The sequence below is a fragment of the Erithacus rubecula genome (genome assembly GCF_903797595.1).
Source record: "Erithacus rubecula genome assembly, chromosome: 3".
Taxonomy (NCBI): domain Eukaryota; kingdom Metazoa; phylum Chordata; class Aves; order Passeriformes; family Muscicapidae; genus Erithacus; species Erithacus rubecula.
Genome location: NC_136689.1, coordinates 79,664,045 through 79,683,919, shown reverse-complemented (window position 1 = coordinate 79,683,919; position 19,875 = coordinate 79,664,045). Strand labels below are relative to the sequence as shown.

The 19,875-nt window shown below is 38.1% G+C and overlaps 2 protein-coding genes across 2 annotated transcripts in view; both read right to left on the bottom strand.

Moving 5' to 3' along the window:
- Nucleotides 1-19,875, bottom strand: part of MED10 (mediator complex subunit 10) — a 111,995-nt gene that overhangs the window by 59,006 nt on the left and 33,114 nt on the right. The gene's annotated exons all lie outside the window — the stretch shown is intronic.
- NSUN2 (NOP2/Sun RNA methyltransferase 2) lies at nt 208-19,807 on the bottom strand. Its single transcript, XM_079301155.1, has 19 exons — nt 19,614-19,807; nt 19,375-19,532; nt 19,134-19,238; nt 18,919-19,024; nt 18,267-18,338; nt 15,915-15,999; nt 14,959-15,151; nt 14,497-14,571; nt 13,267-13,397; nt 10,199-10,272; nt 7,114-7,244; nt 6,422-6,518; nt 5,139-5,314; nt 4,529-4,621; nt 4,013-4,148; nt 2,744-2,824; nt 2,380-2,518; nt 1,431-1,470; nt 208-776 (listed from the first exon to the last, which is right to left on the bottom strand). Exons 1-19 carry the CDS (start codon nt 19,704-19,706, stop codon nt 371-373), a joined length of 2,391 nt encoding a protein of 796 aa, XP_079157281.1. The 5' UTR covers nt 19,707-19,807; the 3' UTR covers nt 208-370.

Below are 19,875 nucleotides of genomic sequence, written 5' to 3'. Positions count from 1 at the left end.
TTTGCAATCTACATGCTTTGAACGGAACCCCAGGTTTTTCTTCTGAAGGAATTTTTGACCAGTTACACACATGCAGTGCATTTGTGCACACCATTGTTCCATTAAAAACAGGGGCTTTAGATTTTACTGGTGCCTGGTCTGTTGCCAGCAACAGACACATAAACCCACCAATAAAAAGGAGTTTAAAATGGTGAAAAGAAGACACACTTGAAGAGAAATCTCTTTATAGCTTTCATTTAAAATATAAAATAGGTGAAACTTTAAAAGAGGAACATCCTGTTCTGACCAAATTTTAAAATACAGTTTCATGCTAAAAGCAAAAGTCTGGATGTGAGCCTCATGGAAGCTGCCAAGTAATACAGAAAGAAACCTAATCTTTCACATTACTTGCATCCGTGTCTTTGCCTTCCTGGCTTACATGAGTGTTGGCATTTTTACTAGATTGATCTAAATCCTCAATTTTATTTTCTATTTCCATAGCACTGCTTTCCACAGGACTCTGAGAAGACTCTTCACCTATTTCTGCTTCCATTTTTGTGACTAAATCATGTTCTTTATCTTCCACATCCATTCCTTCTTCTGTTTGCAGCAGTCTGTGTTGAACTTCTTCCTCTGTTTTGGTTTCCAATTCCTCCTCTTTCCTCTTTGCTTTAAACACTTCAACTCCCATCATCCTCAGGTAATGAAGTCTCTCATTCTTGGGCACAAAGGCACGCAGTGAGGTCTTCCCTTGCCAACCACACAGCACTATTGGACACTGAAGATCATGAGGTTTTCTATGAAAAAACAGTTAAGTTCAGTCATTTATGAGAAAGTTCATCTTCAAAACTTCATTTTATAGCCATACAGCAATTCAGTCCTAACACTGAATGCATTTTGTAACTATTCACAGAAGATGAAAGTACATTGTTCTTAACTTCAACACCTACACAGGCACCTGCTTGTCTACAAGCAAGCAAGCAAGCCAAAAACCCAAAAACTTAATGCTACTAAGTTTCTGCAACAAGCAGAATAATTTTTCTGGCTCTGGTTTCAAAACTAAGACAAGGAACAGCAAAATCAACATTTAGAAAATTCTCAAGAGTTTTGTCCACAAAAGTTACTTTGTCCACAAAAAAGGAACAATAAAAAGTAACTTTCTCCATTCCAAATGCTGGACTTTGCAGGGAAACAAACAATTAAATCACATGCAATGATCTGTTGATCTCTGGCACAACTACCAGCTCTCCTTTATGAAGCTAAATGCTACGTTTGTTTTAGGAATTCACAGACAAGACAGCTTCTTTCCCTGTCTCATTCTCTGTAGCCTATGTGGCTTCACTGTTTCCCTCATTGCATCTCTATGCCTCAACTTCTGTTTTTGCTGAGTGAAAAGAAATTCTTGTCCAGGTCTTAGAAGTGCATAAATGAAAAGCAACACATCTACTTACTCAGGGTCTGGGTCGTACTTCAGAACTATACTTCCCATTGCTAGAGGGAAGGGGGAACAAAAACAAAACAGATGTGTTACTTGGCATAGAGATACAGTGATTGTAATCTGAAAATGTTCAAGAAAATTTTTTTGACAAATACAGAGTATGACATGGTTAGCAGTTATCTACATCAGTACACTGGACTAGAGACAATATCAGATTTTATTCCCTCTTTTTTTCAAACCAAAGTATTTATATAGTTACAGAAGCAATTGCCAGCATTGCCTTCTCCAAAACCCCAAACAAATTAAACTGCAAAATCCACACAGTGGATTAATTTACTCAGTGAATCTAGCATGGAACTTTTACTTAATTAAAATGAATGTAAGAGTATGCCAAACCAAACTTCAGAACATTTTTTTCTTCCCATTTTGTCAAATCAAACACAGAAGTACATGAATCAGCAATGAATTGGAAATAAAACAATAACAAAAGGCCGAAAATTAATTTTCGTATCTTGAACCATACAGTGCAGAGGAAATAAAAGTTTAATACGAGTAGACATTGCTCCCTATATTTAAGAAAATCAAATCTGAGTAACTATATTTGATACATAAGGTCATGACAAGCAATTGCCGATGACAAAGTTTCAACTCAAGCACTAACAGGAGGAAAAACCAGAAGCGTATATAAAATCTTTGTTCATCAGATGTTTTAAATGCTGCCTCACAGCACTGCTTTGCAGAAGTTCTAAGTTTGGCAACTCTTCTGTTCTGTAAAGCTCAAAAAACTTAGAGGCTGCAAGTTTCTAGCAGCATACTGGCTTTCAGTAATGCTTACTTACCTAACAAGTATACATTTAAGATAAATCTAGTAAATTTTTTTAGCAAATAGAGTTACAGGATTTTCACAGCCACCTGTGCAAAGTACAAAAAATATTTTTGTGACAGCAAATTAGCAGGCTTACCCATATCTTTGACTTTCTTCTGTGTTTCACTGCTAAATTTACTTAAGAATGGATTTTCCTGGGTTAGCAGAATTTTGACATCTTCTATGCAGACATTTACAATCCTTGCATGAATGAATGGGTACAGAGTATAAATTCCCTGTTTAATAAAGACAATTATTTGAAAATTTAATGACTGATTTCTGAACAAGAAGTGTTAAAAACCATATGCACTTTACCTAATATCAGAGAAAAATTTTCACATTTTAAACCATACTGAAAATGTAAATTACCATTAATCTGACAAAGCTAATGCCAGCTGTCTTACAGGCTCTCTTGAGGAAGCCAAAGCATCTCCTTTGAAAACACAATGCTATGCAATTACCTCTTGTGCTAATCTGAATGCACATCCAAACTGTTCACCATCACTGTTGCGAGACCAGACTTTTATCCCTGTGTTGATAACCTGCAAACAGCAAAGCCAATAAGCATCAGTAGGGAGTATAAAGTCTGAATTACCACTCAGAACTTGTTTTTCCCTCAACTCTTTGACTAAAAGTTAATTCACACTGGAGACTGAATTAATATGAATATTCATTCAAGGTAAAAAGGAACTCCTGCTATAAAAATGTGGCACTCCCTCACCATAAAATGCCTTTTACTCCTTTCCATCTTGAAAACTGAACAGTCTGAGGAAGTGGCAGTTTTAAAAAGAGCAACAAACTAATATCTAATTTTAATTTTAGTTTGAGTAAGAATTTTTTGTGTGATTCTGAGAAAGTCGATCAAAGACAGGATTTTAAAAATGTACAAGTGATTACTATTTGGACACTATCTCTCCTTTGTGGTACTCAAAACCTCACTACCTAATATAATGCACTAGTTTCTTAAAATTTTGTCAATTATGTAGCCATTTTCTGGGCTATAGGGGATAAAATCATAATTTTTATCCATCTCAAAGATCTGTTGCAAAGATGCACTGAATATCCTCAAAAATTTTCAAGATTTGACTGGACAAGGCACCATAATGTATCTGATCTAGCTTTGAAGTTGGCTCTGTTTGATGTAGGAAGGAAGCTGGACTAGATGACCTCATTCCAACCTAAATTACACAATGACTTTTGAGACAAATCTTTAGCATTTGCAAGACATTTTCCACAGGGAATCATAAAAAAAAGAAATTCTTCTAATTCACAACAACTACTTATTATCCCATTATCACTCATCTTAATGAACTTTAAAAATGTTTAGTTCTTAAAATTACACAGCCAGTAAATAATCCAGATGAACTTTGTTTCTGGTTGGTTTTCACAGCTATTAATACTTTGATAATTAAGGGGGTGATAAATACAACATCATCAAGATAAACTTGTGAAGTTACCTGAAGACTACATAGAAATGCTGGTACACACACAGCAGTTATATATTCCCTCTCTCTACTTTTAAGTTCTCTTTCATCCACCAAAAATGTACTGATTTTCATCTCAGAGATTGCTATTTACCTCTCAATTTTTCATCTCTAACACAGGAGGGACAGAGAGGAAAACATTAATCCAGACTTAAAAAAAAATAGACTGTCAGAGGGCTAATCCTCTATGTAAACAGTACACTTGGCAAGTTCAAGGAGATATACACTGATGCTTATGAACCATACCTTCATCTTCTCACTATTGTTCAGAAGCACATTCCTTAGCTCCTTAGAAACCATGTACAGCTGCCTCTTTTTTCCTTCTTGAGTTCGAGTCAGTAAATTCATCTTGGGAAATGATGAGTCCAACGCGTAAAACTTCCTGTGGCCATAATACTTGTTTTGATTAACTGAGCAATAAAATCACATACTCAAAATGCATGGTTTAGCCCATTTCCTCCAGCTATCTCTGCAAACATGCAGCACTTTGGCTTCAGAACACAAAGATTAGACTTTCTAAGCTGCATGGCATCATAAAAGACAAGCTATTATAGACACTGAGACACACTGGAAAATTTCCAGTGCAAACTCTAGTTGGCTATTTTCATTTAAGTGTTGAGGAGAGGGGGCCCTGGTGCAAAGTCAGGCAAAAGCCATTATGCAAGACCAACAAGACCCATCTCTTTAGTAATGAACTGAACCACTAACATCCCTGAACTAATAGAAATCTTACTGACAAAACAGAAACATATTTTTTCTTACTGGATAGGATGGAACAATGGATCATCTTCAGGGAGAAACACAAAAGGGTCTTCTTTAAAACCAAACAGCTTCATTTTTTTAGATGGTGGTGGTCTAAAAAGAAAATAACATTGCACTGTCAATTTCACTAAAAGTACTTGCTTTAAAATCAGTATATTCAATTCATTTAGTCAACACTTGGTTTATTGTAACAACAGTAGGCCAAAAAGAATATTGACATTTTCTTGTGCTTCAGTAATGCCACACACAATTTAACGTGTTACAATAAGGAAGTGAAGCAGTTCTTTGAAACAGAGTTCACAAAAACATGTAAACAGAGATTTCTGCTGGAATGATTGTGAAGACACTACAGATCTTCCAAATTCTGAATGTATTTTTTTTCTTTAACAGAGAAGAAAGTAAGAAACAGACTTAACAAATGCTAATAAGAAAACTGGTTATTTTCCGAACTTGCTGAATGAAATACAGACAAGACAGAAAACATGGAAATACAGGACAACTGAATAAATACATTAATTTTTCTTGATCAACTTCTAAATTACAAAACAACTACAGAATACTCAGCAACTGCAGAGCTGTCACAGGACAAATACTTAAATGTGGTCCTTACCCGCATACTCCTTCCTTTTTACTCTGCTCAGTGTCCAAATTCTGCAACTCTTGCATTTTCTTAGACTCTTCATTTTCAGCAAGTTTTGGTTCTTCAATAATACAGTCAGAACCATTGCCTGAATTAGCTGCTGTGACTTCAGTATCTCCTGTTCGTTGTGGTAGTTTCTGATGAACCTATTTCAAATTACAGTATTTTCAAAAAAGCACAAATAGTATTCAACTTGTAACAGAAGGCACCTATGTTATTTCTTTGTATGCCTTTAATTCTTGTCAATTTGTATGCAAGTGCTTAAAGAGATCTATTCAGGGAGTTAATCTGATTACTAGATTAAGATACCACTATAAATTGCATTTACCTCTAGTACTGATCTGGACAGTTTCATACCAACTGTCCAAGAAAGCTATTTTTGTACCATCTACAAAATCATGTTCTACAGTCATGTTCATGACTATTTTAAAACAGGATCTACTGTTTTCCTCCTAACACTCAAAGTGACACATGCAGCCTGCTGCTGCACCCCTTCTGTAAGAGTGCTACAACATTTAACTTAGAACAGCACAAACTATTTGGAGGGTGCTTGCTTCTGAATAAATGCTTCTTTCCCTATTGCCACTTACATTTTACTCATAAGTTGTTCTAATTAAGCAAATCAAATAAACACCTAAAAGGGATTCACACAAGAAGTTGTTCTCACAGACATGACAATCTAAGAGATCAAATAAATCACATCAACCTAAAATCCTGTTGACAGGATTTTAAAGACAATTGATAACAAATGGATTAAAGTCAGATGGCTGAAGCTGCTGCTCCAAACAGTTTTACATCCATTCCCAGTGCTGCTGATCTGCTAATCTGCTAGTGAATCACTCCTGAGCAACCAGCCACAGAGTAAGATAAACTGACATCAGAATTAGCTTACAACACAGCAGAAAAAAAGCCTTTTAGCAGGGGACCACACACAGCTGAAGAAAGTGACAGCTTTAGCCATCCAATATAATCTGCTTTTGTAATTCTTTCAAAGCCTTAATTTTAGGGTCAAGATTTATCTTATTTTGCTACCATTTCAAAATCCTTTTTTTTTTTTTTTTTCTATTTTAAAAGTTGTCATTTTTTTTAAGTACTTTATGGATTTAGTAATTTATTTTTATTTGACACACTGAACTATAACTGAAGGGCAGATACAGAACAGTTACTGTATGTCTTATAGTATGTGCAAACTAAAAAAAAAATCCTGTAATATTATTAGTAATTAGCATTTTAGATAATTTAAAATAAGTTACCTTAGGCTGACGTTTATTCCATGGCATTGGAGACTTTTTAATTAAGACAGCCACAAAGAAGCCACCTGTGTTCTGGTGATGTGGCAATATCCTAAGACTAGAAAGGAAAGAAAAAAAAAGGTGCAGCACATTTATAGCTGTGTTCAGAACCACAAAATACTAGAAGGCCCACATTTATATTTACTTTCAGGATAAGGTAAGTATTCCTAGTAGGATTGTGCAGATTTAATTTATCAAGCTACAAACACGATCTAAATAGAGCATTCTGGCAAAATTACTTGCATCAACGCCACACGTTCATTCACCGTTCACATTTGAGCTTTAATGACTCATTTCTTAACAATATTTTTATAGTAGCTATGGAAAGCCTTTAAAAGCAAGGAAGTCACATTGTTAATATGGTAACATTTTACACACTTTTTCAGTAATTTTGACTGTTTATCTCTATTGGATGCAAAGAATGTGACCTTTTCATGCGAGTACTTATTCCTCTTACGCAACTTGCAGTAATTTCTCCTGATTCACTGGAGTTTAAATATTGTGCATAGCATATGAAGCAATATTGTGCACTACATATGAAGTAACCAAAATATACTCAGATCTATACATTCCTAATCTGGACTAATTATAATTTGCCCACAAACATACATGTTACATCAAATCCTCATAAGATCTACTCTGGGAAAACTTACCAGCGCTCCAGATTCATTGCCTTTAGCTTCTCTTCATCTTTCACTGGAAACATAGTAGGACGTATTTGTGTTTGTCTGTTTGAAGGCACATCTTTCCACTCCTCAAACCACTGTCCATCTTTCAGCATCACCTTCAAAGGGGCACATACAAATTCAGTGAAGACTATAGGTTATCATTTTACAAGTTTTAATTAAAACACCTGCAAACCAAGGTTCAGATGCCAAAGAGAGAAGTTATTTTCTGGTATAGAAAATTAAGTTCTTTAAAGTGTATTGTTTCTTTGTGCATTGTATGTGTGCATTCAGAGTAGGAGATTCTTGTCAGCTGCAGCTCTTTGCTTCACTTCATATGCTTCAAAAAATAAACCAGCATACTGTCAAAGTGAAGACTGGTGCTGAATCAACTACGAAGATCTCTGTTAACCTGCTAAAATATGTGAACCACCAAAACCTAGTGGAAGGACAGTGGTGAAATATGGAAGATCAGTGAGCCATGAGATTTAATATACACTACTTTTTTTCCATGAGACTGGCAGTGAAACATTGTGTTATAGGCAGCTTCCAAGCAGTATACAAAGGAAAAGAAATACTGCAGTCTAGTCAAGATCAGAACTGAAGAATTCCAATTTCATTATATAAGAAATATGCAAGAGTTCAACACAACAGCTTGGCAGGCAGAAAGCTGCATGACACAGGCATGTACAGGTCACTGACAGAGATGCTTTTGTGGAGAGTTGCTGAAGAACCATGTCTCCCTGAATTTTCTAGCACCTGTACCTTTATCTAGAACTCAGAACATATCTACAGATCTGCTCTAAGACACTGTGTAGACACAACATCACCTCAGTATGGCTAAGGGTCAAAGCTTTTGATGGACTCTGAAGATATAAGCAGAAGGTTAGAGCTACAACTCATAGGAAGGCATTCTGAAAGCTCCTCAAGCAAGGATACCAAAGTGAAAAAAAAAAACAGCCAGGCAAAATTTGACCTCAGAGCTTTAGATGCCTGGTTTTGTACTGGATGCTAAAGCTGTAGGAAGGGTCCCAACTAGGGATGCACAGGGCAAAAGCACAAAAATTAATCACTGAAATGAAGGCCCATTTTTGTTGTTAAGGCAACAAAGTAAAGCAGTTGCAGTGATGGCAACTTCAGGACTGGCAAGTATGATGAAGTGGTTTCAAGCATCTCACTGTGATTGTCTTGAAAGTTTAATCAAGTGCTCTAGTGGAAACTGAAATGCAACATTTATCTAGACTAGTAAGAACTTTGGAACACAGATTTCAGCATCATGAAGTCTGGCACTTCTCAGCTACTGATCAGATCACACCTTGTGCCTTTCCACGTTTCCCAAAATAGAAATTACTTTACTTACAGAATTAGTATTTCAAGTCAAAATATGCTACATTTCATAGTGCTAGATGGAGACAAGACAGACTGTACTTCTAAACTGCTCTTCTTTGGAAGTCACGACTCCAAGCTTACGAAAAACTAAAAACAGAAGTGATAAATAACCAAAATCTAAAAAATTCTAGAACTACTTTGATTTTGCCAGAAAAACTGCCTAGCAGTCCTGTGCTGTTTAGTTTTAGTTTACCAGTCTAACTGGTAAGTTGGTGGAACTGGTATAGTGACAAAGCACCAAAGAACACACTGAACTCTTCTCTATTGCACATTTTACTGACCACCTGTTAGAGCAGAAGGAAAAGTGCTGCAGGAACAGATGACCAAACCTGGAGTTAAAAAGGTGTCTTCCTTCAAGCCCAAAATAATTCACTGGAGTTAACTCATTGTCTGGCTTAAGGAGGGAGTACTGAATGCTATTTCCAAGCATCCAAATGTCCCTTGAACAAAAGGGACATTTCTGTTTTTGCTGTTTCCAGAAATTTTCAGTCAACTGATGTTCGGTAACAAATGCTGCACCAGGGAACAAAAGACTACCCCAAGTAAAAACAGCACCAAATTAAGCAAATACATCCACAGTGACATGCTAGCCAGTGAGGCATGAAAATATACAGCAGCAAATCAGGTCTGAAGAAAGTCTGGCAAACCTGCAACACATTTTATCAGACTATTTTAAAACCTGTCAGGGAGATTTATATTTCAAGTGCAAACAGAGAAATAGATGCTACAAGGAATAGAATACACCCTCAGTGATCACTATATAAATATATATATATAGTACCTCTATGGAGTACCAAAAAAGGTAAAATTAAGATCACAGAGCCACAGTTATTTTACACTTATTCTTCACGTACAAGCATACAGTGTAAACTTCAGGAACTGTAAGAAGGAAGAAATCAGCTAAGCTGGATTTCCAGTGGCAGAAAATAAACAAATCTTTATTCCCTGCATCTTGTTCATTTAGCCTGTACACAGGCATAAACCTGTCTGCCATTGCAAGAGACTAGTGAGATGGTAAGACAGAAAACCCAATGGCATTGCAAAGGCACACACTCATAATTAAGATTTAATCAGTTTCTTTCCCTACTTCACCAGGATAGCCTTCTACTTTTCCTGACTATATACTCTTTACAAGAAGCTGAAGCAGCTTGGGTTTTTTTTGCCCCTCTCTATTAGTTTGTTTACAGAACTGAAATAATTTAAGGCCTGAAACAAAATACAGGATTCTATTAATATTCTAGGATTAGTCACATCACTGCAGGCTTTACAGCTTATTTGCAGAAACAGTTTTACAGCTTTTATGTCCAAATGAAGTAAAAGGGATCAGGTGAAGAACTGCAGAATCCAACATTCACAGACCCTTAAGACAGAGATGGATGGCTAACATCAAAAGTGGCTGGAATTATGTTGCCATCTACAGGCCATATACACACACCAGAATAGGGATTTGTATCAAGAAAGTAGAGGACATAGAGGAAAGAAACCTAGAGGTAAGGGGAGACCAGATGAGGAGAAAAGAACCTACCCTCAACAAAGACTTTCAGCTTAGCTCTCTCCCCGAAATATCAAAGCATTGCCATTAATGCAGCTCCATCTAATACTGTGAAATACTACACTTCAGAATTTTCCTAATTTAACACTCTACCACAGACCAAGAACTTCACAAAAATATCAGGTTCAGTACCTTCCATTTTGTAATTCCTGGCATCCTCTTCAAACCTGGTAACTCAGAAGAGACATCAGCAAGTTCTAAGGCACCTGAAATCCAAAGAATATAAACATTTTGAAAACAGAACTTAACAGTTACATTGTCAATTAACTTTTACAAAAATACTTTTCCTTAAAATGTTAAGCTACTTAGGAATAGTATTTTATAAAACTTTCAAGAAATAAAATGCTATACAACTTTTACCACTTTAACAAATGTGATAAGAACTGTTAATAATAACTACATAAGATGCAACCTATAAATTACCCAAAATATAATAGTTAGATATATTTGTAGCAGCTGTAGAGTAATACTCTACAACCTGTAACATTAAACATCAGTGTTCTAAGCAACAGAATAATTTAAATTCTTATTCTCATTTACTCAGTATTTGGATTTACTACACTGATTAAGTATTTTTCAGGGAGTAACTTTTGGTATAACTAAGCCTTCTGAAATGCCTATGATATTCTAATTTCAAGGACTTACAATCTCAATATATTCCAGTGGGAGAGGAAAGAGGATTTGTTATTTTTAAAATGGAAAGGAAAATTCCAAACTGTTTAATACTAACAAGACAGAAGACTATGTACCTAAAATATGTCAAATTACTACAAGAAACATCAACAGGGTCTAGCTTAATCTACTGAATAAAAGCTTCAAGCTGCCCAAAGTCCAGAAGGAATGATATAAAAATTTACTGTTTAAATAGGTGACCTCCCTAGAAAATAATAACTTTTAACATTGCTTTTCTCTGATTCTGAATACATCAGTTATTTACCAGTTAGATAGGCTTTTCCTCTCGTTGTGCACAAATTATCAACCTGTTCTACATGCCAGTAACCATCTACTCTTACAGTGACAGCTTAAGCAAGTCTTTTAAATAAATGAAAATAGATACATGAATTCATAGAAAAAAATCAACATGACATCTCAAATGTGATCACACTTGATGTTTTGCATTCATCCTTTGAATACTCCTGCCTCCCTACAGCATAACTTCAGCTGATATCTCAAGACTACCTCAGACTGATCAGGCACTAAAGAGTCTGTCAGAAGTGCTATAATTTCCAATAGCTGCTATATGGTAGAAAAAGGCCTTCTCCCCACTCCTTGCCTTCTCCATACTCCTTCATCCCTAAGGGGAAAGCAATCTCTCACCTGCTTCACAAGCAGCAAGGTAACACTGTGCTAGAAATTACCAGCAAACCTTCCAAACTGATCTGAACTAATTCTTGAAGTAAATGCTCCTTGCAGAACACTGCATGACCTCTTTACTACTACCTTCTTAAGCTACACCTGTGTTCAAGCTCCGAGGATAACATTCACTTGTTGGGACACATCACAACCTCCAATTATGCCGTAAAACACCTCCACTGGGCAGAGATTAGATCCAAATGTCATAGCCAGTCCTTCCTTCAAAGTATTGAATTTCCCTCAGGTGCTGCAATTGCTGACCTCCACATCCTCCTGCTTTTATGTTCCTATCCCAACCAATTCTTAATGCCTTCCAAAAATTAGTGCTGTCTTACTATGGCTTTCAATGAGCCAAGTACACTGTAATTTACTGGAAATGTATCTACGATTACCAAAGAAACTAATGCTAAATAAAAAATGTCCTTTCAGAATCATTCTCAGCTGAGTTGGAAGGGACCCACCAAGATCAGGTCCAGCTCTGGCCCTGTGCAGGACACCCCAAGAATCACACCATGTGCCTGAGAGCATTGTCCAAACGCTTCTTGAAGTGTCTCATGCTGGTGCTGTGACCACTTCCCTGGGGAGCCTGTTCCAGTGCCCAACTACCCTCTGGGTGAAGAACCTTTGCCTGATATCCAACCTAAACTTCCCCTGACAAAACTTTAGGCCCTTCCCATGGATCCTGTCACTGGTCACCTGCCCTTTTTCCCTTCAATAAGGAAGTTTCAGACTGCAATGAAGTCTGCCCTCATCTCTTTCAGACTGAACAAGTTACCTCAGCCACTCGTCATCAGGCTTTTCCTGTAGACCCTTTATCATCTTTGTTGCCCTCCTTTGCATGCTCTTTGTTAGTTTAATGACTTTCTTATATTGCAGTGATCAAAACTTCACACAGGACATAAGATGAAGTGCACAGAAGAGTGGGAGTAGAAATTACATAGTCAATTCCTAATTAACCTGCAAGCACTTTAGCTAAAGTGCTGTTTCTAAGACAGTGAAATTTCATGCATAATTTGGGGACAGAATAGTTACCAGCACAAAGTAAACATTACACAAAACAGGCTACCAAATTCCAGAGTAAGTGCAAGTCCAGGAGCAATAGAGCTGTTTCTGCTATGTAAAAGGCTCAACTTTAAAAAGTCTGTGGAACTTTCATGCCAAATCCAATTAGATGTTTCCAAATTTCAGGTCACTGATTCAGAAAAAACAGTATACACCAGCTACTAAATGGGCTACTGAACCCTACTATCACAAAGTGATGCAGCGCAGCTTCCCAGCTTATCTCAATTTTTCTACCTTTTGTAACCTCAGCCTTCACATGCAAGTCAAAAATGCAAAAAACCCCATGAGTTTAAATACATTAAAATTCCAAGCACATCAAAACGTGGGGCAAAGGATGCTAAAGGTATCAGTGACTCCCACCTACTGGTGTACAATTACTTCGCTCCAACTGTTTAACTACACTGGGCTTTTTACTCTTATACTGCAGAGCAGCAGTGTTCCACATTGAGTTTTCCAAAGGAATTACAGATATCAGACATGGACTCCAACCAGTGGAAGCAGTTAGTGGGAGCCAGATAACAGAGACTGAAGGGCACTGATCTGTACAAATGTCTTCTGTATCACAAACACAACTCTTCAGGTTCTGTATTTGCAGCTGATTCACACCCATTTAATAGCAATATCAATTAAATCCTCCTAGTGTTAAAAAATTTCCATAGTTTTGCAGACTAGCAGCATACTACCCACATTAAGCTTATCACTAATACCATCATACACACATCCTCTCTTGGGCTGAGCAAAAAAAAAAAAAAAGTTCCCCACCCTGTTGAAGCTCACATTCTCACCTTGACTCTTTTCCAGCAGAGATGCAATCACAGCTTCATTTTCGATGGGATTCAAGGAACATGTGGAATACACCATTCTCCCGCCTTCTGCCAGCTGTTCAACACCACGGGTTGCAATTCTCAACTGCAATCTAACAGAACACTCTTGGTCTAGCCAGCTATCATTCAGGAACCCAAAAAAGCTTTACTGCAGACACACAACTCTCCATTGACTAAGCCAGCACTCGGAGAGTTCTACAGCTGTCAGCAGTACACAAATTATAGTCAGTGTTAAACTAAATCAGCTTAGTGCAGTCTATACTGCAGGCACACTCACAATGACACCTCTTAAATTAAAGCAGCAATTAGGTCAAACATGAACACTAACACAGCATAACTTTGAACATAACATTCTCTATTTTGTTCTTTCTAGTGCTCCATCAATTTTATTATCAAGTACCCAACACTAGAAAAATAACACCTGAAAACATGACTCTTCCCAGAAATCCATTTAAAATGAGGGGCAATCGGACTACTAAAAATATTATGGACAACATAGCTTAACTAGCAGTGGCCTTCTGAGAAAGGTATCACTGAGCTGGACTATGAGTTTAGACCCTACCTGCATACTTCCAACTAAAATGAAACCAGTAATAATGAATGAGTTGCCAAGAAATCATAGGTCAGCTGAGTCACACTAACCAATGCATCCCCCAGCTTGCTAAAAATACACAGTAAAATGTTCTGAGTATTTTCATCTGTTTCAATCACTACATTTTACCATGTGCCTGCACTAGGCTAAGAATGCATGCACCATCAGTTTAAATAAATCCATCTCAGGTAACTGAAACCATTTATGTATGATCTCTAGAATCCTAAAGACTTTAAAATATCACTTTTAAATTGTACAACTTACTGTATTTTCCAACAGTATTTTACCTGTCTAAATGCTAAGAACTCCTACCAAGTGATTTGTTGCATTTTATTAGCTAGCCTGTCTAAATCAATTCAATTAATATTTCCATGGCAGATATTCATAACAATACAGGCAATTTAGATTCACGTTTCCTTCCTCACATCTGAAACCCTACACTTCCTCTCAGAAGCATTAATCTCTCGATTTAAGAGAAAAATTACTCTTCTTAGTCTCTGCTTTGTCATATATTAACACATAAATGCACGCAGATGTTAAAAATATAGAAAAAGAAGAGAAAAATGAAAGAATTGCAGATGAGCAATAACCATTTTTACCCATGGAGCTGCAAACTGTTTTGTGTTGTCCACTTCTTCCACACATCAATGTTTTTCCTCATGGTTCCATCTCCGCTGCAACAGAGGTCAAACAGATTTGTATTATTTGTGTGTAAAACTCATTCCGTATCCAAGTCATTTACAGCAGCACAAAAACACCAGCCCCTCTCCCTTATAACTACTTCTCCTACACTGTTCTGTTTTGCTTCCTCACTGTCTCCGTGTTTCAGGGTCCTGAACGTAAGGTCAAAATTTGAAGCCCTTCAACTGATCAAATTTAAGCATCACTTGGAATAAAAAAATTCAACTTGATTCTGTACCCCCACACTTAAGAGGCATTCACAATTTACTATAAATCCTAACTCACTAACCTACTGAAAAGGTACAATTCAGTAACACAAAAAAATTAGCACTGCATTTAAAGCAGTAAAATCCACATACTCAAATTTACATGCAAGGTACCTGCAGGGGACATCACATAAAATTCTGTCATAGAAGAGGATCTCTTTTCTTCCATCAACATCTATCTGCAGATTAGGAATGCTGGAGGCATCATGATTCACCACCATGATGCATGGACTGTTTAATCTCTTAGCCTGATGAACCAGCAAATAGCAGCGCTTGTTGTCAACATCATTGGCAATTACAAAACCATCTGGGAACATAAAATAGCGGGAAAATGCTTTACTGTTCAACAGATAAACAATTTTACAAAGTTTATTCCCTTATCTTCTAAAGTTCTGTATATTTTTCACTGGAGATTTTCACTTAAAAGACTGCTCATGAATAGGGGAGCCCTTACTGAGCATAAAATAACTTAAGTGTGTTGAAGGTTAACTGATGTGTTGTAGTCTCAAGAGTTTCAGCTACCATCCTGTGGCAGTAAGACACAGCCAAGGACCCTTCAACTTATCAAATGAAACCTCAAAAACAGAAAAAAACCCTGTCACCGATGACAATCCCTACATCAGCAAATCTTCAGTACAACACAGAAAGAATCCACACTCTCCACAACTCTACAGTGTGTAGCATCTAACAAAAAATGAAGATACTGAAGCTTACGAAAATTATAAATATCATCAATTGCTTCAAATCTAAAGCAGCTTAATCCAGTGTTTGTAGGATACCACAAAAGCACAGAGGCTCATGGGCCACCATCTACTAAGCAAATCTGATTCATATAGAGAAATAAAGATCACATGTACTGTATTCTGCACTGTAATAATACATATAATTCATGTCTGGGGTTTTTATCAAGCAAAGGAAGCCCATGCAGTTTCAAATCAAAGGTGGGTACTTTTAATCTCATAACAACTCCTTGTAGTTAAATGCAGTTACACATCTGTGACATTAAGAATGATCTACTACAAAAAATCCCAGAAATTCCAAGTCACAAGTTTTTAATTTTTCAGACTTACTGGGAAAAGGAACATTCATGTCTGCATGCAACATTTCAATGAGCTGTGCAGTCTTAGATCCAGGAGCAGCACACATATCTAGAATCTACAAATATAAGAAAGTTTTGAAAAGTCCTGCCTTGTACTTTTTCAGTATGTGAGAAATTTACTAGATTCTTGTTTAAATTAAGTATTTTTGAATATGTAGAATTATGATTGTTCTGAACACCAGCTTGAAAAAAACCAAGTACAATCCTGTTCTTTGTATGCTTTAGCTTTGAAGGTTAAAAATATAAAAAGGACTTTAGTTTGTAGGGAACAAAAACTTCAGCTGAAATAAAATTTGAAAGAGGAACCTGAATACAGATTTGAGGATATGATCCTTTTATCAGTTCACAAACAATTCCAGCTGAAGTTATCTGCAACTGTACATATATACATAATATATGTACATATGTACATATACTAAAGACAAAGTTACACTGAAAATCAAGTAGTACTTTTCTTTAAACTATTAGTAAATTAATCAGTCAGTTTATACAGACTTTATAAAAATTGTTTTTCCTCCCCACACATTTACATTTCAATGCATAAAACCAGGGCAGTATACGTCTCCTGCTTCTTTATTTTGGAAGAAGCACTTGGAAGTGTTTGGACTGTCCTGAGGCAGCTGAACCTAACAGCAGAGACAGCAACACCTAAATTCCAGCCTATTTCTCCCTCCTAATTAATCACTAACTCAGCTTGTGCTAGAGTCATTGGTAGAGTCACTTTCACAGCAAACCAACTGGCATCTCACACTGTTCTCTTAAGCAAGGAAGCTTAGAGTCTCTCCTCTTGCCTAGTTATAGATTTTCAGAAACATATGCCTATCTCCTGGACCTTTGGCTCCAGTAAAAATCAGCTGAGATCGTGCAACAGGATAAAGGATGGGAACGATCTGCTCAGATCCTCATATAAGCCCCTGGCACTAACAAGACTAAACCAGAAGACAGCCCCCAGAGAAACACAAAGAGAGCTCCAGAGAATGTGTGATAAACCCTGTCATGCAGCAGCATTAACACATTATGAAACACACCCTGCAAGAGAGCATCAGAGCTGCTGTTTAAATTAAGAGATTCGATGCTACTGTTTTCTACTTTTGCAGATAATGAAAAAGATAATGAAAGATACACAAGGCTAAACACACTCTAAAACTGTCCAGCAAACTGATGTTTGATGAGGGAAAACTAAATGGGAAAAATGAAGCTACTGGGAGGTTTGACAATCATTAGTTTTATCCTTGTGGAAGATGGAATCAGCATGCTAGATGTGACATACAGAACATGCTGGTTAAAAGAAGTAACCTGAAATTCTGGTCCTAAGAAGCAGCTCCTAAGCTAAGACACTAAGGACCATAAAAGGTCCTAAAATGACAGCTCAGGGCATCATTACATCATTAAACATTTGCTGTTTTGGAACAAGAGAGGATAAAGAATCTGTTCTTACTCTATATAAAATCTTAGTCTGTATCATAAAATCTTACACGCATTTCTGCAAAATGCTGCCATACTCACCCAAATTAATTTTGACAAACACAAAATTTTAAGATACAGCATGAAAATTTAAGACAGAAGTACACAACATGGCTGCTTGAGATAGTGAGGCAACTAGCTCATCAATTTAACAGATTAAGAGAGTAAAGCCACCTGACAGATTTGGTCTGCAAAAAATCACAGAGTATGAAAACATCACAAAGTTCGAACACTTTGCTGTTCTAACAGATAACTTTTTGCTGCTACCAGATATCCTCATTCCTGTGGTGTACCATAAGAAAACACCATGGGCACTCCTTATACCCCCCTTCAGTAAAAATTAGCACCCTATAATGTTTAGCCACCATCTACAGCATGTTTCAGGTCACCCAAAATATTACACCTAACAGATTATTTATAAAGTAGGACTTCTCAACTTCTTCAAAAGGCTTAGTGGAGTGAAATCTACAAGGTAGGAATATTATCTTGAAGACTACATCTGTTCACAGTGTGATGGAGAGAGGAAGCTGAAAAGTCACCTTACTTTAAAAGCAGGCTGTGACAAGAATATGTAACTGAGATGCAGCTAAACATATTTACTCTTTGAAAATAAGACTATGCAACTGCCTAAAATTGAAGTGTTTTTTGCAGAGTATTACATGCAGCTGAAAAAGCAGATGCTCCTCTGATAGTGTGTTTGTGACCTGAACATTAGCTGAGTGCTGATGTGCAAAAAGCATAAAATGTACCAACACGAAACAAAACAGTGTATCAGCCTTGAAAGAACACTTGTGATTTGTAGTTCGATTAAGCTAATTTCAGGGAACAAACTTCAGTACACATTATATTCTGGACTTACCTTATGATGAGGGCTAACATTAAGCAGCAGAGGTGGGATCATACTAACAGCCTCCTGACGGCTGATATTTCCCTTGAAAGGAAAAAATAAATTAAGTTTGCTTTGATTCCATGAAAGAATGCATTTCTTTTGCAATAAAACTTTCAAATTGCTGTGCAGTAAAATGCAAAAGCAGTCAGAAATACACTACTATAAACTTAGGATTAAATTCTGTTCGAACTTAAAAAAAAAATCAAAGTTTTTCACCCAACCGTAATTTCTAATAATTGAGTATTTATTCCAATTGTATTAATTCTGTAGTTTCTGCTCAAAAGAGAGTAGAAACTGGCTTGAATTAAGTGACAAACATCTACCACTTCAGTGCTTCACGCACAAGCACATAGTTTTTACCAGATTTAAACATTTGGTTTCTAACAGCAGCTGATTACTTCACTCATTTTAACATCCCCAAACATTAAAAAAAATTGCAGTTAGTTTAGGTGAATATTTGTAGCTGCAGTTATGCACTAATATCATTAGATGCATCACAGCCAACTGCAACACAAAAAACAGATTCTTCTGAGCTGCTCAACTTCTGAGAGAAAAGATAGAGCCTCAATCTTTCATTGCACAGGATATGCCAGAAAAAAATCAAGATCTATCCAAAACTTACACATTCTGTCTCGCTGACCAGAAACTGATGAAACTTTTCCAGTTGTGGGGACTTGCGTAAGATTTTTCTACTCAAGTTAGTGTGCCAGGCTAACTCTTCAGGGTACCTGGTGGGAAAGAGATGGGAAAAGAACAGAGGCAGAAGAAAGAGACCGATGAGCCAGGCTGGTTGCCGGGAACATGCAGAACGCCTTACCTCACCTCCCGATCACTCACCAGCTCAGCGACTGCGGCATCTCGACTTTCTGGCCATCCACCTCCAGGTCCTGCAGCTCTCGGAAGTACTTTTCCTTCAAGCAGTGGAGAATCTCTTTGGCGTGACTGCATGCGAGAGACACCCGGAGGGACGCGGGATGGAGAATTAAAGAATCACGGCATAGTTCAGGCAGAAAGGAGCCAGCCAGACCGCGCAGTTTCCCCCCGTGTGCCGGGGGCTCTGGCGAGCCCCGGCCCGTACCTGCGGTAGCCGGTGATGCGCAGCGTGGCGGGCAGCGGCTCCCGCAGCGCCGCCATGAACGCGTCCCACTCTCCGGCGGGCACGATGCCCAGCTCCCGGTAGTACCGCTCGAACAGCTCGTTCTCCTTCACGATCTCGGGGTAGCCGCCGGCCCAGCCCTGAAGAGAAGCGCCGCCGCCGTCAGCCCGGCGGCCCCGGCGCTCCCCGCCCCGCTTCACCTCCCCCGGCCCGGCTCTCACCGCCTGGTCCCCGCCGCCGCCGCTCCGCTCCGGCCTCTCCTGCCGCTGCTGCTGCTGCTGCTGCCGCCGGCGGTCCCGCGCCCTGCGGCCCATGGCAGCCAAGCGGCGGCCGAGCCGCGCCACCAGCCCCGCCGTGAAGGAGACCGGCCGCTCCCGACCGTGATCCTGATCCCGATCCCGATCCCGATCCCGATCCCGCTCGGCCGGAGGGACCGCGCGGCTGCCGCGTGCTCCCGGCGCGCACGCGCGGACCCGCCTCTCC